Consider the following 25068-nt stretch of genomic DNA (forward strand, 5'->3'; position numbering starts at 1 on the left):
CCTGTTGAATCTTTGGGCACTGGGGATTTTTTTTTTTTTTTTAAGACAAAGAAGTTTCTAGGACTTCATAATAACTTGCTATTTGGAAACCGTTACAAACTCATTTTCGAGGAGAAAGAATTTGAAAGTTTAGTTTTGAGAAATTAAAGTGAATACCATCTTGTACCTTAACATATTGACTTGATGATTTTCTTGTTTGTATGATAATGTTCAACCAGGTGGTTAATACAAGCTTTTAGTTTATACTTCATCATTTGAACTTAAAAATGGAATTCATTTTTTATGTTATATTAAAATTGTATTCAGACTTGTATCTTATTGAGTGTATGATATTAGGCTGTCCCAGGATCATTAACTTTGGGAGCTGTTTTGTTTGTAGAACTTGTATTCATAAACAGTATAGCAGGTGGTGACAGAGTTTAGCATGCTGTATATTCAGGTCATAGTCAGCAGATGAAGGGTCTTGTGAGAGCACAGACTCAACTTCAATTAGGGAAAATGGTGGAATGAAGAATTTGCAAATGAAAAAATATTTATATTTGGCATAGTTAGCTTTTCACAGTATTGTATTAATAAAGCCTTTAGAAATATTCAGTGGGACTTCCTGATGGTTCAGTGGCTAAGACTCTGTGTTTCCAATTTAGGGGATGCAGGTTTGATCCCTGGTTGAAACTAAGATCCTGCATGCTGCAACTAAGAGTTCCTCTGCTGTAACTAAACATCCTGAGTGCTGCAACTAAAACCTGGTGCAGCCAAAATTAGGAACAAAACAAAACAAACTGAATGTAACACAGTTCTTTTAGAAAGACTGATACATAGATGATTTACAGTGTTGGTTTCGGGTGTGCAGCATAGTCCGTGTTTTTGTAGGTTATTCTCCATTGTGGATCATCACAAGACAAGGGCCACAATCCCCTGTGCTGCACAGCGTAATCCTTCTCTGTTTACTGTAGTTTTTAGTGGAAATGTTTTCATTTTTACCTGGAGAGCTGTAGAGGGTGCTATATCATTAGGAATAGTAGTCTGAACTGGCTTTAGCTAATTAGAATTCCTTTAGGCAAGAGAATCAAAGTTAGTTGACTTTTCTTGGATTTTTTAAAACTATTTTAACTGAAAATAGAGCGACTAATATTGCATAGTTGATAGACTTTATATTGAGTATTGATTTAATGTATCTGGCAAAATGTTTTTCATCTTTCTAGGTCTTTGAATACACTTGAAGTGATTTCCCTGGTTTATATTGGTTATAGCAACAGAGGTTTATTTTCTTGCCACCTCCCCCCTCCCCCAGTTGAGGAATCTGATATTTTAATCTGTATTCTGTACAAGTCAGTCGCTCCTAAGCCTCAGATGGGTCTCAGTGAAGTCAAAGATAACCGAACCGTGGAATGGGAATGTATGTTTTAGGTCAGGCTGGTTCAGAAGATACTGTCTTTGAAAGAAACATTGTTAGAACAAAATGGAACTTGAAGACCTGAGCAGACTATCTTAAAAGATCATTTTTAGAAATCAGGTTTTAGTAACTTTGGATTCAGTTTCACCTGTGCCCAAGAATTTAGAAGTTATTTGAACTTCATCAGTTTAAACGGAATGGTATATTTGGAAATAAAAGACAATATTAGCTATGTTTTTTAAAAAGTTTACCAAAAAGTGTAAAATAAGTATCTACCTTTCTAAAATGTTAGGCAACTTGATTGAAACCTTGCCAGGAGTTTCTTCTGTTTTCTTGAAGATGTTTTTTTAGTGTTTATTATAGTGTTTAATACTGTAGTTCCTAAGCAAGAATTTGTCCTCCTATTGTCCCCAAAAGTAAAAATATTTTCTGTTGTTGTGGGTAAAAGGATTGCTGTTGTTGAAGCCTCCTTATTAAACAAGTGTGCTCTGTGTTTGTGTTTAACTCTCAAGGCACCACCTTCCATGGTTAACACTGAGCAGCGCCAGCATGCTGAGCATATATTCTTATCATTTAGGAAGTCAAAATCACCGTTTGCAGTTTGCAAGCATATTTTGGGTAAGTGTGTTTACTTTAAAAATACCTAATTTTTCTATCTTGAACTTTAGATGTTTGAATTCATTTAAAAATAAGCAGGTTTGTACAGTTAAATTTTCCATTAGTCATTCCACTGGAGTGACTTTAGAGATATTCCATGAGGCCAGAGAGAAAACTTTGGTTTTGCTTTGGATTTTTCTTCACTAAGTATCGCACTCAATAAGTTGTTTTATTATTGGCCATAATGTCATAATGGTGGGAGGAAAATCTAATTTTTTTCTATTGTTTTCAAGTATGATATCACTTACAGGAAATGCACTGTAATTCATCCCAGTGTTTTAAAGTTAAGCTATTTTTGGAGATTTTTACAGTTTCTTTTAGTTGTTTTTTTTCAGTTTTTAAAAAATCATATATAATAGTTTGTACTCAGCTCACGTAGTGAATATTAGTTCTGTGTGGGTTCTTCACTGTATGTCATAAAATGAAACATTGAGTTTTTACTCTTGTAAAAAATGTTTTGTTTGTACCTTATATCTGACATACATAGAGAGTGATCTCTTTCCTTTAAAAGTAATAACAGCAGTTATAACTTGTTCAAAGATGGCATTCTCTTTGCCTCTTAGATATTTTTCAATTATTATGAGAGATTTCATTGTTATTTTTATGACCTGATTTTTGTTGGCTGTTTTTCTTATTTGGAATCATTTTTTGTATTCCCTATCGGGGGCTCTGAAAGGAAGCCTGTTTGAGGTGTCCATGACTACAGAATTGGTTAGTTGAGTGTCAGGAGCTGAAAAATCTACCTTGTGTTCTTGTGCTTTTGGAAGGCTAATCCGCTAGCCCCCAGCGCTCTGGGAAATAGCCCACAGTTGGTCTCTGTGTGCGCAGTGCTCTCCGGGTCAGGGCCTTCAGTGGAAGGGCTGGGTGCCGGGGTACCTGCAGCCCAGAAGCAGCACGGGAAGTCACATTGCCCCTCGGAGCCTTTTCCATCTGTGAAATGGGCATAATGATGCCATTTCCTTAAATGGACTTGACCTTGTTAAGTTGTAGTGAGGCGCAGATATAGCAACATGGGAAAGCACTTGGCGAGAGGTCAGGTGAAGGTCATTGCCCCATGACCACATGTCAGACAACCTTTGAAAAGTGCTCTGTGCGGAGCTGGCAGCGATGGTAAAGGTGGCCCTGTCCCCTCCAGGAGTTAGAGCTTAAGTTAGAGAAGCAGTCTAATACTCACCTTTAATTCTAAATGAGGCAATTTTTTTTTTTTTTTGAGTAGTCAATTTTTATACTTGGTTGAATTTGTTTCTGACACTAAGAAAACTTGTTACCACGTGGAGAATATTTAACTCAGTATTAAATTAAAAGAAGCAAAACTGAAGATCATTAAGAGTTGGAGGGAGCCTGCTTCTTCATCCTTACGGCCTTGAAGCTGTCAGTGTCAGTGCAGGGAGAAAAGCTCAGGTGATCCAAGCCTGACTTTGGAGGTTTCGGCCTAACTGCGTCAGCAGGTCCCCGCGGTGTCTCATCCAACTTCGGGCCACCACTCGGTTATCAGTCTGTACTGGCTGGGAAATACCTGTCTCAGTGATAAGTATGTTATTAGAGTGTATTTGTTTACCACTCTTTCCTTTTTAGAGTATGTATATTTTATGAAGAACTATTGCTTTGTTATGACTTGAGCTTGTTTTAGCATACTTCTGTTTTCCTGATAAAAATTTCGAAAGAATAGTATTGTTAGTTCTGGCCACGCTACTGAAAGCATTTTGGGTTTTGAGACATAACTATTTAAAAGTTGGGTGCATGTGTTACAAGCATAATCATTAATGTACTGCAAAGCCCGGTGTTACATTAATGTTGACGTCTGAACTTCACGGAAAGCTTAACTCCTTACCCAGTTGCCACCAGCCCAGAAACGTTAGTTCCTCTGAGAAGACTTCTCACGCACGTGGCAGTCGATCGCAATCCAGGGTTTTCACGTTCTTGTTTCGGGATATAGGTCACTTGTGTGGAGTGTCTGGGTGATAGGTTCTGATGAAGGGGAGGCTTTCTCTTGGATGCTTCCTTTTTTTCTGGCATTTAAAAATTCTTCTTTCCCTCTTCTTACTTAAGTTTTGTTATTTCTTATTTTTCCTCATTTCTTTCTCATCTTAAGCTTTTGTTTTCATTGTAGCTTTAATTTCTTTGCTCTTTTCTGTGTGTGTGCACTTGTGTACATGTTGCATGCTTCTGCGTTCTGTTAGAAGGGCACTTTCTGACGTTTTCGCCTCAGAAGTCTTTGGCACTTAGGAATTTACTAGTTTTGTAGGGTCAGATGTCCCTTCAGGAAACCGGTGCATTCTGCTCTTGTTGAAGAAATCCCCCCCAGACCTGAGTGGTTCCAGCGCTTTTGGAGCTCTCTAGGAGAAGATTTCTCTCGTTTTTCCTCTCAGAGACAGCCGAGAGAGAGCAAATCTGAGCCTTACTGCTGTTGGTGTGCGTGTGTCACCATGCAGCTTGCGTGGCCTCCGCTTTGGATGGCATTCCCAGCGGGGAGGGCGGTGCAGGTGCTGGATGCTGGCAGGCAGTGCTGGTGCTTTAGTCTTTCTGTCTGTGTCTGGTTTCAGGTGGCCGACAAGATGCACCTGAATTTATTTATGTAATTGTTGTTAGAGTTACTGTGGTAGGAAGTAAAAGCTTCCTGCTAAGGTGGCTTAAATTAACTTGTCATTTTTCAGACAGTGTCCTAGTCAGTGGGAAATCACCCTTGAGAGTGCTAGTGATTCCTGCTGAGCCAGGAGCTCTGCACAGGGACCTTGCAGTTTTGAGCATCTCAGCGGAGAGCAAAACGGCGGCTCCTGTGTGTGCGAAGGCCTCACCTGCTGCCAGCAGGCTTGCAGAGTTCTGGCTGCCGTCTTCTGCATGTTTCTGTTATGTTTAAGTGCAGTTTAGGAAGGCCAACAGCAGTGTTTATGAGAAATAACTTTTTATTAAGTTAGGAAAACTACTTTTAAATCTGGAATCTGACTTTCTTTCTTTTTTTTTTTTTTTTTCAGATTCCTCCTTTCTTAGAGACATTTTCTTACAGGAATAGTAGTACAGAGATCTTCATTTGATACCAAACAGCTACCTAAGGAAAAGAGTTCTCTTGAAAACTAATGTATGTCATTTACTTTCTGTAATTGTCCCCTTACAATTGCAAACAAGGGGGCAGGGAAGAAAAAGGCTAGACTGTAAGCAAGTTAGACAGGAGCATGTTCAGTGGTCATGAGAAGCAGGAGTGCCTGCCGGGCCTCCTCCTGGTGCCTGCCTTCAGGGCGGGCCCACATCACCCAACAGACAGGGCCAGCCACGCGGGCCTCGGTCTCCTCTGTCTCTCGATGCGACAGCTTCTTCAGCTGTGACGGGCGAGGGTCAGATTAGGGGATCTGCAGGGTTCTGTTTCTAAAATTCTATGAGTCCCTACAATATTGCTTCCCTGTTCAAATCCATGGTTAAGGATTGTAGGTCCTTAAAAACTTTATATTTCAGTGAAAAGTGCAGATAGGCAAATAACCATCGTTTTAAGAAGAGGTTTATAGTAGATGATTTGAATTACTTTTATGAGGCAGTACCATATTTCTCCTTAGTGAGCTAAATAGATAGCACTGGTTTCTGTTTAAAGTCCTCTTTGACTAAAACATTTTTTTCCTACTAGAACTTTAGATGCATCTTTTTAAGATAGGTTTACATTTTTGGACACTATTGCTTTATTCATTATATTTTAAGTTTTCTAAAATTTTGTGAGTTCTGATTACCATTTCAATTAGAATTCATGTTAAAATGGCATGGACTAATCAAAAAAAAAAAGGTCCAGATTGATTCCTCTTACTAGTTTTGATATTTTCAAACTGCCCCCCCCCCCCCCCCCCCGGAACCCAGTATGATAGGAATTGACGTAGGCATACCTTTCTTTGAACACTTCTGTAGAAAATTGTGTCAAGATCACTTGTAATATTTGTAAATGGTCTGCACTTGAAAAGCAGAGAAAATGATGTGCCTGCCCCTGTCTTCACGTTCTTCTGAGAAGTCATTGTAGGTGCTCTTCTGTGCCTACAAGTGTCTCTTGGGCCTCAGGCGCTCCTGTGCAGTGATCTTGGCAGAAACCCGGAGTCGGATCAGACTCTGTATGGGTTGCACATGATGGTTATTTTGTAGAGCTTCAGAAAACTTCTACTTTTTCTTGACTTCATTTTGATTGTTTCTCCCTTTTGATGCTACTGCTTTGGAAACCGATAATAGTGGTGTTGATGAATAAAAGAAAAAAATAGAAAATTAATGTAAAGCGTTTCTTCAGTATGTTAATTTTCTATTTTTTTTTTTTTAACTCTCCTGATTCAGTTTTAGTTCACTGGGTAAAGAAAGAACAGGTAACCATCTCCTTCCTTGTCTAAAAGTTCTGTTTAAAATAAATAAGCGCAGAATGCGCAGGGGAAGATGAGCTACTGTTTAAAAATGTCTGGTTTCCCCTCAGAAGCGGGTTCAGTGCAGATGCTGTAACTTGCTCATTAAAGCTGGATCTTTCTGAGTGTAGCTTTGGGATTTTACTCAGTTTGATCACTACTGCAATCAGAAAATTCACAAGAACTTCTCACCTTGTGTAAATGTGACTTTTTTATTTTTTAAACATTTTGAGGAAAAGAACCTGAATGTGATTGTGCTCATTTCTGAACTTGCTATTGGAGATGGGCCATCCTGCTCAAAGCTTAATTACATAACAAACTTGAGATATCTTGACAGCATGGCTCATCTCAGATAGTAATGTTCAGAGGCTCATTTGTCAGATTTTCTGCAGACACAAAGTTCTGTTTTGCACAGGGTGAGAATCTCTTAGAACATTTTCTGATTGCTTTCTATTTTTATTTTATTTTTGTTAAAGCTGTGTTATTTTTTAGTTCTTCATGCTTTGGAAGTAACAGTTGAAGAGAGGTGAGGAAAGTTTGTGACAGTTGTGATCGGTGACTAGCTGCCACCTGCCTGAGGTGTCTTCTGAGAGGAACTAACCTCTTTGTGGTGCTAGAGCAAGGTCACTGGATAAAAAAGGAACAGGTAACCATCTCCTTCCTTGTCTGAAAGTTCTCTTTAAAATTAATAAATGCAGAATGCGCAGGGGAAGGTGGGCTGCTATTTAAAGACGGTGTCTGGTTTCTTCCTCAGAAACGAGTAAAGTGGACTATGTCCTCTTCCAAGCTGCCACAGCCATCATGGAGGCTGTGGTCCGAGAGTGGATTCTCCTGGAGAAGGGCAGTATTGAGTCCCTGCGCACCTTCCTCCTGACCTACGTCCTGCAGAGGCCTCAGTGAGTACCTGCTCTCAGCCCATCCTCGGGCTTGGTTTTCCTTTGCTTTTCAGTCACTGATGTTTATGGTTAAGCTCTGTGTGGGCTCATATCTTAAAAATTCACGTACATATGATTGTAGGTTGTTTTGGAACTTAATGAAGGAAGATTTTTTTACTATAAGCTTGTGACACTGGGTTTCATTTCTTTGAAAAGATTGTGCTTGGATGTTAGGGCTTTTTGTTGTTCAGTTCCAGAATTTTGTTTATAAATAAAAGTTGGTCTTTGACTCAGTCGAAAATCCTTTATACTTACTTGTGCTTCTTTTGGTTCTTGGTATATATTATAAGACATAGGTGAGTAGCCATGAGGGTTGGGGGAAGTCAGGCACCATTAACATGTACATAGAGACAGCCATGTTGGGAAGGTCGTAGAGCAGAAAGCACTGCATTCTTTTTAAGTTTCCTGTGGAGAGGGGTCAGGTCTAAGGAATGGGGTGAGAGTGAGTTTTCTTTTTATAGTATACACATTGTATTATTTAAAAATTTTACAAGATTGTGTGAATTCATTGCCTGTATGATTTAGAAACAAATGAGGAAAACTACTGGCCATACAGGTTTTGGGAGAAACTCATTTACTGTATTTTTTTTTTTTTTTAAGTCCCCTCAATCCCAAGTCTCCTAAGGAGAGGCATCGTTCATTGTGTGCAGTTTGTGCAGTTGAACACTTTTTGCACAGATATTTATTTTCACACTCAATGTAGAAATGTTACGTAATGAGAACTGCTGGTGATTAAGGATGCTGGTCATGGTGACAGAGATGCACACAGCCTAAAAGATATGTCAGAGTGTTCTGTGTGGCTTTGTTCCTGCCCAGTTCACTAGCAGTCTCTGAGTTCACAGTACTTAGCACTCAGTAAAGTGCTAGTAAGTGCTTCATGTAGAAGAATGCACAAGAGAAAAATCCCAGTGTGACTCAGCCTGTTAGCATCACAGATTGGAAGGATAACATGTTCCAGGGATGAGCAAAGGTATTTCTCTCCGATTGAGGGTGTGGCTTGTTTCAGTTTTAACAGCATGAGGAAAATTTGCTCCTGTTTCGGACCTTTCTCTTCTCCTTCATGCTGTTTTTCTTCCTTTATTTAAATTCGTTGTTTAATGAACACTTTTGGATGTTGCTGTCAACTTGCCCTGAAGCCTCCCCTTGTATCACAGTCCACCCTGCCCCCCCCACCGCCATATACATACACAGATGGCCCCCCCGCCCCAACCTGGAGCTGTTCATTTATCACACGTCTCCGCCTCCCCACCCGTACATGCCCACTCACCCAGCCTTTCAGCTTGGCAGAGTTCAGTTGTGTGTGCATGTCATCTCTTAAGTTATCCAAAATCATCTCACCATAATAATTCCAGTGAGTTCAGGAGCTATTTTAGAGTTGATTGTCGATTTCCACATGGAAATAGTTCACTTATATATTGTCTCCCACACTTACTTTTTGGGAAAAAAAGTGTTCAGACAAGTGGAAAGAGGAGTGCTGTGACCATGCCACGTGCCTTCTCCCTAGCAGAGGCTCAGCCAGCGATTCAGTGACTCCCACCCCTAAACCCCGCAGTGCAGCTCTCCGTAGATCATCTCAGTGCTCTTGATTTAACTCTGTATTTACATTATTCACTATAATTCTGACGTTCCCAGTTGTCTGAATAGTGCTGCTTATATCTCTTTTATCTTTGTAGGTTACTTTTGGATTCAGGATTTAACCACAGATTATATGTTGTATTTAGTTGTTGTGTCTCGTTTAATCTAAAACAGTTCTGCCTTTTTTGGACTTTCACGTCACAGACGTTTTAATCTTGTAGAATGTCCTGTGAGTGGATCAGAGTCAAGTTAAAGCTTTTGGTGTGCCACATGGGTAGAGAGCTACAGGTTAGGGACTGTAGACTAATACATACTTACTGTTGTGTATCTCCCACTGCAGGCATCAACGTTTTCCTTTCTCTTCTGTTGTTTCCTCCAATCTATGAGTGAAATGCAGGGTACACTTTTTAGAGGCATATAGCATAGTGATTGAGAACAGGACTATGAGTCCCCCTTGTGCCCCTTACTAACTCCGTGGCCTTGGGCAAATTAACGTCTTTGTGTGTTAGTTGTCTGATTATTAAATAGTGAATAGTTGTACTTTACTCAAAAGATTGTGAGGATTAGATGTATTATTTTTGTGAAGTTAGTTTATATAAAGACAGATCATAAGCACTTAATAAATGTTAGGTATTATTGTTCTCTAGTGATTTGGGCTTCCCTGGTGGCTCAGATGGTGAAGAATCTGCCTGTAGTGCAGGAGACACGGTTCGATCCCTGGGTTGGGAAGATCCCCTGGAGAAGGGAAAGGCTACCCACTCCAGTATTTTTGCCTGGAATTTTTCCATGGACAGACGAGCCTGGTGGCATACAGTCCATGGGGTCCTAAAGAGTCCCAGCAGTGATCTTTAAAACTAGCTCTGTGTACCTTTCTAGTGGCAGTCATTGTTTCAAATTGTTGTGTCCCCCAGAAGTACAAACATTCCCCTTGGTCACCTCACATTCTTGCATACAGTAGGGCCTTTGCTTTTATTTGGTTAATGAATCCTCAGGTCTGTTTTGAAGGAATATTTTTCTCTTCATTCTTGACAGAGCAAGATACGTTTGTTCATTTGGATGAATGTCTGGTAAATGCCTGTTGTGTGGCAGGCACTGTGCTTTTTCCATGGGACTACAGCACCATGCTCGGCATGGCAACCAACCAGGGAGACACAGTTAACCTCTGCAGAAACAGACACTTCGTGTTGTGTGTGGTGTGGGGAGCCCTCCTCTGGATGACCAGCCAGGTGCAGAGAGAGGTGATTAGGGGGCCGACGCTGAGAGAGGTTCAGTGTAGCTGCGGTTGTGAGAGTGAGTGGAGGGGCTGAGCTGGAGGGAGGCCAGGAACCGCCTTAAAAGTGGGGGTTCTACCTTTTATGTCCACATGGGGACTCCTTTCAGAGTAGAGCAAGTGCTGTTGGTTCTTGTGCTGGATGGCAAGGGGTTGGGGAGGCTGGGGCGGGTCTTACTGCCACGAGCCCCATTGGGGAGTTTGGGTTTTGTCCCAGGGGCATGTAGTTGTTGAATCTGTGTGAAGTTCTAGAGGCTGGGTTATGAAGTTCAGAGTTAGGTTTTCCAAGCCTTCCTTTTAAGAAACGGTTGTGAAAAGGCAGTTAAGTCTGTATGCCTCTGTGGCCCAACGGGCTTTGTAGGAGGCTTCATCTGAGACAGGTGTTTCTGCCACCACACTGAGGAACAGAACTTAGATACAAAGACTTTTTTCATGTTCCTATCTGTACAAACAGGTTTTTAAGAGTGTGTATGTTTTCATAGTGCTGTGTCTTGGCTAGCTAGCAGGTTAGCTTTCCATTTTAGCGGTGATGGAGATGGAGACAAGGCCACAGCATGTCTGTCTGGCAAGGTTGCCTGGAGTTGCCATGGCGCTTAGTGTGCATGGGCTGCGAAGCTGAGAGTGGCAGTCCTTGTGACAACCCTGTTACACTTACCCCCATTTCATGAGGAGACTGAGGCTCTGAGTGTGAAGGGGCTTGCCCAGGGTCACACCGTCGCTGCTGGAGTGTGGATTTGAGCCCCGGATTCTGCACTAGACCAGTGTGTGACCAGGAGCACACCACCTTAGTTGTGAGCCATGCTGCTAGTAGCTGCAGTCACAGTGAGGTATCTGGGAGTATTTTTATATGGGATTTGTGTACAAGCTTTCACAATGATTTTTATGTTTTACAGCCTCCAAAAGTATGTTCGGGAACAGATTCTATTAGCAGTAGCAGTAATTGTAAAACGAGGATCATTAGATAAATCAATTGACTGCAAAAGCATTTTTCATGAAGTCAGCCAGTTGATAAGTAGTGGCAACCCCACTGTGGTAAGTGTGCTTAAATATTTGTAAATATTTAAGTTTTATTTTGTATTGCACTAATGCTGTTACAGCAACAATAATGGATATCTACATTAAAAAAAGGCACAGTCTGATAAATCAAGCAATTTCTGTTTGTTCATGTTTTCTTCTAGTCCTTCTTTTATATGTGTACATATTGTGGGTAGAGTGTGCTTTGCTTTTTCTTTTGATTTTGTTTTTCTGTGTTAACAGGATTCATAATCATAAGTTCATAAACCTTGTGTCGTTTTCATAATCCTATTTAATGGTGTCCAATATTACAAGCTAATATACCATAATATTCTTAACCATTACCCTTCTGTACCCTTCTGTTGAACATTTCCCCCCATTTTTAATAAACCTTTCACAAGGATTTGGAAATGTGTGAAGTAAATATGAAAATGATATCTGACATGAAAGTTCTTAAGTGTTGCAATACTAATAATAGGTGAAGGCGTGCTGTGACTACCAGGTGTGACTGCACACCTGACTTTTCTGGGGAGCTTGGCCAGTTTTTACCTTTCCATTTCCTGTTGCCTATGAGAACCAGTCAGTCTAGAGAGTGGTGGGCTGTGGTTCTTGGCTGGAGTTGCTGACTTTATCAGCTGGGGGAGACTTAGTTTGTGTCCAGTTGGGGTTGGCAGTACCTGGCTCAGCTGATTCTCAGGTGTTAACCTTTCAGTATTTTTGGGTCATCTTTTCACTTTCCCAGTTCCTTTTCCTTAATCATTTGAAAGGTGTCTTTGAGGCTCTGTCCCTTACGTCTCTATGTGGATGGTGTCTAGTCGTCCGCCAGCGAGCAGGGTGGTGTTACGTGACTTGTGGTGTGAGGTCATTTTAGGAGGACCATGGGCCCTGTCCCTTCCCTTCCACAGTGTTTGGGTGTCTTCTGCCACTTCCGACAGACGCACATGTGTGTGTGCATGCTCACCTCTCACTCCTGCTGGGACTGACCCAGTGAGGTCCCCACTGAAGGAATTTCCTATATCTGCCCTAGGTATTTCTTGTTTTTCCTTTGGAGTTTTTCTTATCAGCTTTATCGAGGAGTAAATTCCATGCATTACTTCACGCATCGAGTTGTGACAGTGTTGTGTGCCAGTGAACAACCACAGTCAAGATACAGAGCGTTTGCTGTTGACTGTAGATGGTGTGCTGTGTTGCGCTGTGGCTGGTTTCTTCCAGGAGCCATGCTGTCGGTAGAAGTCGCTGTGTTCATGCAGATGTTCTGTCTTCACTCTCCAGCCTGTGGCACATACAGCTTCTGAGTATTTGAAATGTGGCTTGTGTGACTGAGGAGCTGAATTTTTTATTTTAATTAAATTTTATTTGAATTCAAGATAGCCACATATTGCAAAAGACAACTGAATTGGACCCTGTAGTCTAGAGACTTTATAGTCTAAAGAGCCTCTTCTATATTCCTTCCACTTAATTGTAGTATTCTAGTTTAATTGTTTATATAAAGCTAACAACTTCAAAGATGTGCATGTTTGAATCATTATGAGTTACTTTGACTTTATGTAGCGAAGAGCTCTGTTGAAAATAGTCTGCAGATAAGATTCCGTTAACACTTTCCAAGGTAAAGATACCTGGGAATACGCTCTCAAAATCCTCTGTAGGTAGATGGAGTCTCCCACTTCTGGTGAAGAGCTTTGCTCTTGAGACACTGGCACCTCAGGGCCTGCATTCGTTGTGTGTCTAGCATCCCACAGTTGCATGGATTTTGTTAGCCTTTCCTGTCTCACTTTTGGCCGTGTGGTCATTCCAGCGAGGGCCTCACTGATGGTCATGGGAAAGTCATGTGGCAGCCTGTCTGGCCGGAACTCCTAGGGAAAAGGTTGGAGCTGAGGCTGCCCCTTGGAAATACCATCCCAGCCCCGACTCTGAACAGGCTCCTCTTTGTAATTTTGATTTTACTTAGCGACTCTCTGTCTCAGGTGACTTGTGTGCAGGACGAGATTCCAGCTCACTGTGACTGACCAGGAGGTGGACTTGAGGAACTTAGCGGTGGCTCTGGGATTGTTGTTGATTGTCCTTGGTGATCCTGTCAGCTGAGGTGTCAGTGTCGAGGTGGGATTTCTACTCTGTTCTCGTTCACCACGGTAGCCTCTGGATGCTGAAGGCGAAGGCCCAGAGCCCTTGCTCTCAGGAGTGCACACACGCCAGGAATTGGGAATTGTGCCCTCCTCTCTCTCCCCTGGGTATCCAGCCCTGACCCACCCCAGAAAGTAGGCCCACTGCAAATGGCGATCGGTTTCTTAGAGCCACTGAAATAACCGATGTTCTGAGAATGCTTGAAACAGATGAAGCTGTTTAGTTAGAGAAGATTTTGCGCTGTTCACAGTACATTCCCTTTGAGAGGAATGAGTAAATTTAATATTCTCAGGAACTACTCCAAAACAGGAGGAGTTTTCTAAAGTTAAATTTCTCCTAGCAGGATTTTTATAGTAGCAAGAAGTCAGTAGTGGGATGTAGAACTTAATTTCAAGATTGCTAGATGAATTTGGTTTGGTGAAGACACTGAAAATGTTGAACTTGGAAAGCATTCCTGCATTTATATGGCAAGTTCAAGTTCAAGACGTGTGCCTGGAGCTGTTCCTGTTCTTCAGCAGGTTTAAAGATGAGGCTGCAGACCAGGAAACGTTTTAGTCTGTCTTCCTGTCTTCTCAGCTGCTAAGGATTTGTGCGAGTGCTTCAAGAGTTTGCATAAGATTTTCCCAGTCTTGGAGACATGAATAGCAGTGGGGAAGAGGTTTAAAACTTTGATAAGAAAGCAAAATGATAAAATCGGAAAACTGATGATGGTGGCTAGAAACTTTTGGTATAAAGGTGGTTTTAGAGATACTTGAAGCGGTAACTGGTTTTCTCTGGATGAAAGAAAGGGTTGACCTCATGAGTTCGTAGGTTAGTTGACTAACTTTACTGTTTTAAGAACGATGCTTCCTGTTGTCCCTAATTGACTAGAAATTAGTCAGTTTGGCTAATTGAGTATTAGCTAACTCAGTTCTGGCTCTTCCCCTTGCTTTCTGAGTGTAGCTTCTGGTCCAGCATCGTGCTAGTGAAGTTGCAAGTGTGAACGCGTTTGGGGCGGGATCATATGCTACAGCATGGATTTTAACTTTGGATTCACACTTAGGTTCACGTCCTAGCTCTGCCATTTATCAGTGGTGGTAAACTACCTCCCTTACTTGAGAAATTGTTTAACTTCTCTGGGTGGTGATTGACCAGTATGGGAAAGACAGCATTAAGAGCACTTGGCAAATGCTATGTCCCTCGTGGCCTCACACCCCTTTCTTTACAGGATCTTAGGACATAGTATCGTCTTTTTCTATCCAGTGGCATTTTAAGTGTTGAAAACCGGAAGAAAGTATTTATGCTATTATCCATGAATGAAAGCTAATTGTGTATTTTAAGAGCATATGCCCAGCATGTTTCCTTTAAACACTTTGGGAAGTGCCCTGTGGTCTTTGTTCTCTGTATTTTGTGAGTTACACAGCTTCCTGTTCAGACCACACAGTTGTCTGTGTGTTGTGCTGTCTTTGCAAGCAGTGCGTATGCGGGTCTCTGTCCTGTGCGTCCCCTCCTGGTGTCCACAGGCCTCCCACTGGGCTGCTTTGTCCCGAGGGCAGGGGGTAACCCCTTGGAGAAGTTCATAGGAGGCCTAGCTTCCCAAGGAAAGTGGCTAAATGTTGTATTTTAATTAACATTCAAGCTAAGTTTTTAACCTATTTCATGTTTGTTCTATTTCCTTTGAAAGCAGTTGGCCTGTGTAAGTCACTCTGAAAGCTGTTGAATGTGTGGTTTAAGCCTCCTTTCTTCCTCTTTGCTGTGCTAGAGAGAAGAGGGTGAGAAATTCCCGGCTGCCGGTGGACGTGATAGCAGCTTAATCTCTCTTATCACAAGTCTCATTGATGTTTGCTTAGAGGAGCAGCTGGAGGTCTGCTTTATGTATGGCAACCTTTCATAAAGTTTATTCTTGGTAATAAAGCTCTGGGGGCAAGAGCCAGGCTATTATAAGAGACAGTTCTCTCTGAACAAGAGTATTGTATTTTGTCAGCTGGTTAGTGTGTGAGTGTCTTGTTCTGGTGACAGTAAGCTGGAGAGTGAGGCACGTGTTCCCTGAAGGGTGTTCTTTCCACTTCTGTGAAATTAGTATCTTTTACTGGAAATGAGAATTCTGCTTTAAGACTTCTAATGTGAAGGCTGCAGTTACTTCAGTTGTTAGCTGGTGAATTGACTTGTGGGATTTAGTACTTCAGTGAAAGAAAACATTTTAGACTCTTTCATTACTTCCAAACCTCATTGAATGTCTTCTTCTTGTTTTACATATTAAATTTTGTCTTTGAAATTCATCAGTAGCTTAAAAAAAAAATTAGGAACACACTCATTTTCCTCCTTCTCTTGTGTTAATGTTGTGTCACGCACAGGTTGGTTTACTAACCTAGGTGAGCAAGCACTCTATTGCACTAGCGATGCTTTAGTTTTGGTTTTCTTTTATAAACTGGTAACTTACCTTGTGATTTTAATTTGGTGGATTGTAGTCAGCGGTCAGGAAGTAGGACTGAAGAAGCCAACACAAGCTATTTTTATGATGATGAGGATGCTGTTGCCTTTTGACTTTATCCTGTCATACGTGCTGCATTTATGTAGCATTTTCCCCCATCATCCAGTCTGAACCTCAGGGCAGTCACATGACCTCTGGTGACAAGGTGTAGCCCTTTCGTGGCTGAGAGTTGAGGCTGGACAGATGAAGTGCTTGGGTTCCGTCACTAGACGTGCTGAGTCTCAGCCCATCAGGGCCCAGCTTTTCTGACCTTTTAATATGAAACAGTAGGGTTTAAGGTCCTTGTCCTGGCCCACAGGGAGAGTCCCACGGAGGGTTTTCATTTGGAATTGATTTGGGGTATACTTGTAATGAATATTATTATTTGGCTTCTGAGTTATTGGAAATGAAAGCTGTTGCTTGGGGCTGCTTGTTAGTGCTGGTTGCACTGCCAGCAGCAGCGAGTGACAGGCACAGACGGCGCCTGGGCACAACCGTGGGCACACGTCTGTCCAGCAGGGCTGGGCTCTGCCCCCAGTGTCCTGGGCTGGGAACTCGCCTTGCGTTTTAGTGGGTTCCTGGTGCTCGCTTTGTCACCACACCATGTATAATTAATTGCCTTAGAAATGGTTGTTTTGGAAAATTTTACATGAAGTAAGTTTCCCTAAAAGCGTTTGTTTGCTGCATTTGGAAGATCAACAGATACTTAGTCTTTATGATTTTGGATAAATGAAGCATTGCCGTGTTCACCTCTTTGTACTGACTGTCCTTTATACCGGCTTCATCCCAATTGCTAACTTCAGTGTGAGCCTCACGGTATGCTGCTTGCCAGTCAGCCAGTCAGTCACCTCTGATCTGGTTTCAGTGGGGTTCCCACTGTAGTGACTACAGATTTTGTTTCTGGCCCCCGAAGTATTGGAGTCACTGTCTCTAATACAGCAATAAGACCTAGCCCTGACTGTCTTTAGAACAGAAATAAGACCTAACCCTGGCTGTCTCTAGTATAGCAATAACACCTAGCCCCGGCTGTCTCTAGAACAGAAATAAGACCTAGTCCTGGAAGGCATTGAGCTGTGGGGGTTGAGGGGTTATGCCCTCAGGGGACCCCTGGAGCCGGCAGAGGGGAGGACTTGGGAGCCCCCCCTTCCTTCACTTCTCCTTCCTGAGAAGGAGCTTCCCCTTCTCTGAGGCTCTTCTGGCCGCCTCCTGAGTGCCCTGCCCTGTTCACATGGTGCTTTGTGTTCGTGGGTTCTGGTTGGTAGGCTGTCTGGAGACGAGTGACTCGTCTTAGACACCAGGAAGTGTCTGCGTCCTCTGTGAACAGGAGGAGTGCTCTGCTGGTCTGTGCAGAGCACCTCGCTTTTTCCGTGTACAGTCCATGCTTCACGTTGATCATTCTCCAGGGATTTCTGTTAACTGGCACCTCAGGGCCACAGTATTATCATTAATGATGCTGATCTCAAAGCCTTGCAGGGCTTCCACATTAAGGAGTGAATAAAACTGCTCAGTTATCTTTTAATGATACAATATCTCACTTAACTTTAGTTCTTAAAGAGCTGGTGGTTTTATGTAGATTAAAGCCAGGGTATTTGATTTCTGGTAGCACCGGTATTTCTTAAGTCCTTGAATGGAGAATTTGCTAGGGACCCACTTGTTTTTGAAAGTTTGTCCTTTTGTATCATAATTGGAAAGTGGAAAAGGTAGAATATAAAACAATACACTGGGATAATGGTAATGTATTAAAATAAAAAATGTATAACTGCACTTAAAAATTGGAAAGCAGTAAACACATTATGGAGAAGGAAATGGCAACCCACTCCAGTGTTCTTGCCTGGAGAATCCCAGGGACGGGGGAGCCTGGTGGGCCACCATCTGTGGGGTCGCACAGAGTCGGACACAACTGAAGTGACTTAGCAGCAAACACATTATAATAGTAACCTCTCAATGGTTATTTTTGTAGGAAGAAAAATTAATTTAAAACAAAATATTCTTATGGTCAACAAACTAAATCTACAATACGAATGTAGTTTGTTCTTATCTATGTATTGAGTTGGCCAAAAAATTCATTCCCATTTTCCCGTAACAAGTTATGAACTTTTTGGCCAATCCAGCGTTAAGAATACACTTCCCTTTATGGGTGAATTTGTACTTTATTGGTGTGAAAGTCTGCATTGTGCTGGGATGTTGCAAAAGCAATCCCATCCCAGTGGGGACTCCCTGTGTGTCTGCTGAGGCTTATAGGTAAAGGAGCCTTACTTTTAAGCGTGCTTCCTTTGCCTTGGCTGGAGTGGCCTCAGGAAGGTCCTCCCCTGTCTGTGCTCCTGCTTTCTCCTTCACTTGCTCATCACAGACCCGTGCTTGCACTCCCAGGAAGTGCTTATTTCACGTAAAAATCTTTATTGTGATTACATGCTCAGTCAGCATGTACTCAAACAATAAAGTGAGTTATGTTACTAAAAATTTATATATGGCTGTAGTTTATGCTGTTTTGAGGTGAATATAGTTTGGGGAAGAAGTGGAAATAGTGACAGATTTTATTTTCTTGGGCTCCAAAGTCACTGTGGATGAAGACTGCAGCTATGAAATTAAAAGACCCTTGCTCCTTAGAAGAAAAGCAATGACAAACCTAGACAGCATATTAAAAAGCAGAAACATCATTTTGCCAGCAAAGGTCCATATAGTCGAAGCTATGATTTTTACAGTAGTCATGTATGGATGTGACACTAGGACCGTAAAGAAGGCTAAGCCCCGAAGAGTTGATACTTCTGAACTGTGGTGCTAGAGAAAACTCTTGAGAATCCCTTGGACATCAAGGAGATTAAACCAGTCAATCCTAAAGGAAGTCATCCCTAAATATTCACTGGAAGGACTGATGTTGAAGCTGAAGCTCCAGTGCTTTGGCCACCTGATTTGAAGAGCCAGCCTACTCAGTCAGAAAATACCTTGATGCTGGGAAAGATTGAGGGCAAAAGGAGAAGTGGGCTGCAGAGGCTGAGATGGTTGGATGACATCACCGAATCAGTGGACATGGGTTTGAACAAACTCCAGGAAATAGTGAAGGATAGGGAAGCCTGGCATGCTGCAGTCCATGGAGTTGCAAAGAGTCGGACAGGACTTAGCTGAGCAACAAAATAATCTGACACTAAAAAACAGTTTGTGGCAAGTTGTAGATTACTTGTGCAAAACTATTATAGATAATTTGTAAGGATGATAAGTTTATATTTAACGAGTGCTTCTAGGTTCTTTTCAGTTTGCATGCTTTTGAATAAGTTGTACATCAGTCCCGTTTTCAGTAGATTGATTATTTCACCTGAGATTCCAAAATTAGTTTCCATTTTTCAGTAAGACACATTTTCTTATACATTTAGGTATCTGTTCATAGTGTTCTTTCTGTGTACTGAAGTCTTATTTAGAAGGGGTAAGAGAAAAGTGAAAAGTATGGGGAAAAATTGTTTTCAGAATCATAGGATCTTGTAACCCATCATGTTAGATCCTTGTAAGTTAACTTTTCCTTTTGAATTTCATTAATTTGTATTTAATACTACTACCCACTTTCCCTACCAGAACCTAGCCGTGTTTTAAAACTACATTCATCGTTGATCCCAATGCCACTTAAATGTATCTGTGAGCTTTTGATTGCTGGCACTTCGATCATTAATCACTATTTTAAAAGAAAGCCAGTTTTTCAACCACAGTTTTGTTAGCTAAATGTGAAGATGGTTGCACTTGGTGCATGTCTGTGCCCCTTTCAACTGTGAGATGAAGGGAGTGTGGTCAGCTGTTGCTCTGAGAGAAGCTCTGAATGCTCGTTTCTCCCCCTGTGCCTGGGTCCCTGCAAAGGCAGTCCAACTTACACACTCTTCTTGAAGATTGGGTAAAGGGGGATATTTCAATGTTATAACATATGTGTATTTTGAAGTACAGTTACAAAGTGAATGTGTGTGTGTTTAAGCTATATATCTATAGTCAGAAGACTTGATGTCAAAGGCAGTCGGGTCTGCACACCCCAGGATTCCCGAGGGTATTCACACGTAATCCATGTTGTTAGGGCTTTCTGGTGTGGAAAAGTCTGATAAGCTGCTTGAATCTCTGGGTCACTGTGCTATCATAATTGTTAATTATACATCATACTTATCAGTTAAGACTTAGAGGCCAGTAGGAATTTATTTCTTTTTTAAAAACATTTTCTTTGAGGAAACTTTTATTAGACACATGCAAAAATATACCAATACTACAAAAGTGTACAGATACACTACCAATAGTATATTGGTCACCTGTGTAACCATCGTTCATCTTCAACAAATACCAATGCGTGGTAATCTTTAGGAATTTAATTTTATGTGTATTTGCTAAGATGACCGAGACAAGCATCTGTAAGGTCAAGGTACGGACATCAGAAGCATTTCTGAGCAGAGATGCTGCAGTTGGTGGGCGGGTAGGACTGTGCTCAGCTGTTGTATAAGCTGCATAAATAGTATCATCCTGACTTTAATCTTTGGGTTGTTCAGAGGTAGTGTGCATATTTCTGTGTGATCTCTGGAAACTTGCCAGAGTGAGTGGTATCGTCCCTGTCATGGTACCTTGACGCTGTGAGTAAAAGCAGTGAGCTGATAGTTGGGCCTGTTGATACAGCCACTGAGAAGGAAAATCTTTGTTTTCAGTTGCAAAAACTCAGCAGTACTACCTGGTTAATATTTTGGGAGACTGTAAAATCGGTTTCACTTTTCTGCTGTTTGGAAATACAGGTTATAGTCATCAGAAATTAGAGTCAGAGAAACCTGGGTTCAGATCTCAGTTGGCCTTGATGACTTGCCCTTTGACTCTCACTTCTTTCAAATGTCAAATGGGGATATGGATTGTGTGAATCAAAAGAAATAATTCATTAAATATCAATCATCTTAAAATACCGTTTATGCTGTGGTTGAGGAACAGTAGGAGGGCGTCCTGAATGCCAGGCTCAGAGTCTCCCATAATTGGGGTGAGCTGATATACCTACAATTCCAAGGCCACTGGGAGCGGCGAGCTCATCTTTACCCCGTTCTGTGTGGTTTTCTTGTGGCAGAAGATATGATGGGTGTACCAGAGATAAAAGCGTTTCATTATGTTGAACAGATATTGTATTGAAACCAAGCATGGGAAAACAGTGATTCACGATCATTTGTTATTGAATACTTACAGCAAACTTTGGCCTGTTCAATTCTCACTGCACTGTTGAGTGAATTCTCAAGTTCAAGTAAAACGAGCAATATTGGACTGAGTATGGAGTTCCATGGCAACTGCAAAAGAGTTTTCCAGGTACTGTTATTTTTGTTCTTATGTTTTAATCATTAGATCATTCACTTTTTACTCAATTTGTTCCTAGTGGAGTGAGAACATTTCTTTTATCTAGTTGATTATAGCCTGTACATGAAAATTTGTGTTGTGATTTCATAGGATACAGTAAAGCGATAGGTTCGGTGAACATAGTTGATGATTTAAGGTTGTTTGTTTAATTTTAGTCTTAAAATGGAAATGCTACTATTAAGGTCCTTAGATTATCAATTTTGTTCATATTGTGTTTAGATAGAACTAATTTAGTTGGTGTGACTCTGGTGGCCTTAAAAGTAGGCCTGGCAGTGTGCCAGAAAGGGCTGTGTATTTCAGTGTTATTGCAGATGGCGTGGGCTCTTTGTTTCATGTGTATTGTTTGGCTCCAAAGTGAGTTATGTGAAGACCCTGGTTTCAATTGGGGGGCTCACACTGAAGCCACTGGCCTTCACTTCAGACCTGCTTCTCTGGAGAGTGGCCTCTAAGTGACGGTGGTGTCTTCAGATGGCATCACTTGAGAGCATTCTGTGATGTAACTTCCAGGCAGGCCTAAAAATGGAAGGTGTCCTTAAAGAAGTCATGCTTTCCATTGGAAATTTTAAGATTTCTGTTTGTTTGCTTTTATGGTTCTAAAAGGGAATGTATTTTGTATAAGTGTTTGACCAGAGCACGTGTGGTTAATTGACTACAGGAGGAAGACCTCCGCCAGATCTTCCTGCTGACGGTGGAGGTGCTGCAGGAGTTCAGCCGGCGAGAGCACCTCAGCGCCCAGATGTCGTCCGTGTTCCAGCGCTACCTCGCCTTGGCCAACCACGTCCTCAGCTGGAACTTCCTGCCTCCAAACCATATCCTTCCAGCCTCCGCAGGCTGACGTGTGGCCGTGGTCCTGTGTGACTTTTGTAGCTGAGGGCGCTGTGTCTCTATAGGTCAAGCAAATGTGTTTTTGAAAGAAAAGAAGAACCTTTTAGAAATGGAATTTTACTTTATATTACCACAGTGCAGTGGAATATTTAGGACATTTAAAGTTTCATTTATAACTTGGTAGAAGAAGGTTGAATACATGGAAACATGGTACATCACCAGGCTGTTGCTAACCAAGGGATAGCTGCTTGCCTTAGTGGGGAGGGAGTTTTATCAAGAAACCCAGTCATTTTCTCTTGTAACCTGTGATTCCATTCAGATTGTGGCTAACTTTCCTTAAGGCTAGTTGGGAGTTCTCCATTTGATCTTTGTTGACTACAGTGTTGTTAAAGTGTAGATAATAAGGTAGTAATATTTTTACTCATCAAAAAGTATTCCCAATGTAAAAGCATGAAAATTTCAGTAGCTCAGCTGGTAAAGAATCCACTTGCAATGCAGGAGACCCCGGTTCGATTCCTGGGTTGGGAAGATCCCCTGGAGGAGGGCACGGCAACCCGTTCCAGTATTCTTGCCTGGAGAATTCCATGGGCAGATGAACCTGGCAGGCTACAGTCCATGGGGTTGAAAAGAGTCAGACAGGACTAAGCACAGCACATTATTAGTGGTACAGAGTTTAAATGGACTATATTATAGATACAAAGTATCTGCTTTTTAATTATTTACTTAAGTAGAGATACTTGTGCTAGAACTGCTATAACTGTTCTAAATGAACTGCTGCTGTTCCTTAGTTTAGAGTTTGATTTGCTTTTCTAGAACATTTGCTCACTTGATAGAATGAAAGCAGTAATATGCATCCTAGTTGAGTCACAGATCCAGGCTCGAGTTTCAGACGATCTCAGGCCTGTTACTTACTCCTTTGAGTCTCACTGTGTCCACCTGTAGAATGGGGACATGGACTATGAGTGAATTGAACAAGAGGATGCATTTACAGCACTCTTGGGAGCTAGCACATGTTTGCTGAGCTCGTAGGAGTCTGCTTGATCAGCTGGCTGTCCGTGCTGTGCTGTTTTCCTTGATCTGATCTATTCCTTACAGTACAGGGAGTTACACGGTGTTTCATTTAACCTCTTCTGTGTGTGTTAGTCCCTTCTTGGAGGATGGGGGTCTGTTTAGGAGAAAAGAGTGGACGATCAGCAGAAGGACGTAGAGAACCAGCCATTTCAGACATGAGGATGCACTGGGGACTCTGCACAGATAGGAACTCATTCATCCCCTGGGGTGTAAACTCGGGGTTTGGTGGGGGGGGGGGGGGCTACTCCATTTATGTGACAGAATGTGAGCTGTCAGATGCTGGGAAGGGGAATGAGTCCCCAGACCTCTTGCCCAGTGTGGGTCACAGTGAGCGGTGCAGAGCTCACAGGGAGGTTAATCCTTTCCACCCTAGTCTCAATTCCTCTTTATGCTAATAATCAGCTTTATATCTCCTGTATATTCCTTTTGATTGTTAGGGGGCACATATTATCTTAGGTTTGCTTTGAAAACCATTTCCCCTTTATGTTTTGCAATCTTAAGTTTTGCTCCAATTTTTGTTGGAGGCCGAGGGGAAAAGAAAGAAAGTGAAGTTGTTCAGTCTTGTCTGACTCTTTGCGACTCCATGGACTGTAGCCTGCCAGGCTCCTCTATCCATGGGATTTTCCAGGCAAGGATACTGGGGTGGGTTGCCATTTCCTTCTTCAGGGGATCTTTCCAACCCAGGGATTGAACCCTGATCTACCCTAATTATAGGCAGATGCTTTACTATCTGAGCCACCAGGGAAGATCTGGTGGAGGGGACGAAAGATATTAAAAAACTCTGGGACAGACTGAAAAAGTAACAGGCCATATGGAACTATCAATACATTAATGATATGTGGGAAAATCAAGGAAAGTTATGCTGTGTATATTGTAGCCAGCTTTAGAGTCTCTTGTTTTACGGGAAAATTCACTTGACTGAAGAACAACTGTTTTGTACAGGGAAATAGTGCTCTGGGAGTTTGGAAACAGAATTTGTCTAAAGATACACACATACAGAATGTTTTAATAAAGTGTAGTGAGTGCTTTGGAAGACCTGTCATCTAAAAATGGTAAGCAGGACTGCAGTGTCGCTGAAGGCAAGCGCTCCTTGTGTCAAGAAAAGTGAGTCTCAATCTTGCGGGACGGGATCCTGTGTCACGATGCACAAGGGTGTGTCTCTCTGCCTGTGTGTGTTCTTGGACAGCTGTTTGCTGGCTCAAGAACTGCAGGCAAGCATTTCTTCCTTTGAGTGGATTAGCTCAATTGTAAGACAAAGACTGTGGCAGTGGAGTGAAACTCAGTTCAGTCTCTCAGTCATGTCTGACTCTTTGCAACATCAGGCTTCCCTGTCCATCACCAACTCCCAGAGCTTACTCAGACTCATGTCCATTGAGTCGCTGATGGCATCCAACCATCTCATCCTCTGTTGTCCCCTTCTCCTCCCACCTTCAGTCTTGCCCAGCATCAGGGTCTTTTCAAATGAGTCAGTTCTTCACATCAGGTGGCCAAAGTACTAGAGCTTCAGCTTCAGCATTAGTCTTTCCAGTGAATATTCAGGACTGATTTCCTTTAGGATGGACTGGTTGGATCTCCTTGCAGTCCAAGGGACTCTCAAGAGTATTCTCCAACACCACAGTTCAAAAGCATCAGTTCTTCAGCGCTCAGCTTTCTTTATAGTCCAAGTCTCACTTCCATACATGACTACTGGAAAAACCATAGCTTTGATTAGACAGACCTTTGTTGACAAAGGAATATCTCTGCTTTTTAATATGCTGTCTAGGTTTGTTATAGCTTTTCTTCCAAGGAGCAAGTATCTTTTAATTTCATGCCTGTAGTCACCATCTGCAGTGATTTTGGAGCTCCTAGAAAATAAAATCTGTCACTCTTTCCATTGTTTCCCCTTCTACTTGCCATGAAGTGATGGGACCAGATGCCATGACTTTAATTTTCTGCCTGTTGAGTTTTAAGCCAACTTTTTCACTCTCTTTCACTTTCATCAAGAGGCTCTTTAGTTCTTCTTAGCTTTCTGCCATAAATGTGGTGTCATCTGCATATCTGAGGTTACTAATACTTCC

The 25068-nt window shown here is 41.9% G+C and overlaps 1 protein-coding gene across 2 annotated transcripts in view; it reads left to right on the forward strand.

The window, feature by feature from the left end:
* XPO4 (exportin 4) overlaps window positions 1-25068 on the forward strand; it is an 86733-nt gene that overhangs the window by 14818 nt on the left and 46847 nt on the right. The window contains exons 2-7 of one of the 2 annotated variants that reach the window (XM_040266804.1): window positions 1906-2011; window positions 6901-7054; window positions 7163-7304; window positions 11082-11220; window positions 20951-21067; window positions 21771-21924. In XM_040266804.1, the coding sequence (XP_040122738.1) occupies window positions 7210-7304; window positions 11082-11220; window positions 20951-21067; window positions 21771-21924 (505 nt within the window). In that variant the 5' untranslated portion in view covers window positions 1906-2011; window positions 6901-7054; window positions 7163-7209. The remainder of the gene's footprint in view (window positions 1-1905; window positions 2012-6900; window positions 7055-7162; window positions 7305-11081; window positions 11221-20950; window positions 21068-21770; window positions 21925-25068) is intronic. The other variant, XM_040266803.1, reaches the window with a different exon arrangement.

Source organism: Oryx dammah, unplaced genomic scaffold (assembly GCF_014754425.2).
Source record: "Oryx dammah isolate SB20612 unplaced genomic scaffold, SCBI_Odam_1.1 HiC_scaffold_24, whole genome shotgun sequence".
Taxonomy (NCBI): Eukaryota; Metazoa; Chordata; class Mammalia; order Artiodactyla; family Bovidae; genus Oryx; species Oryx dammah.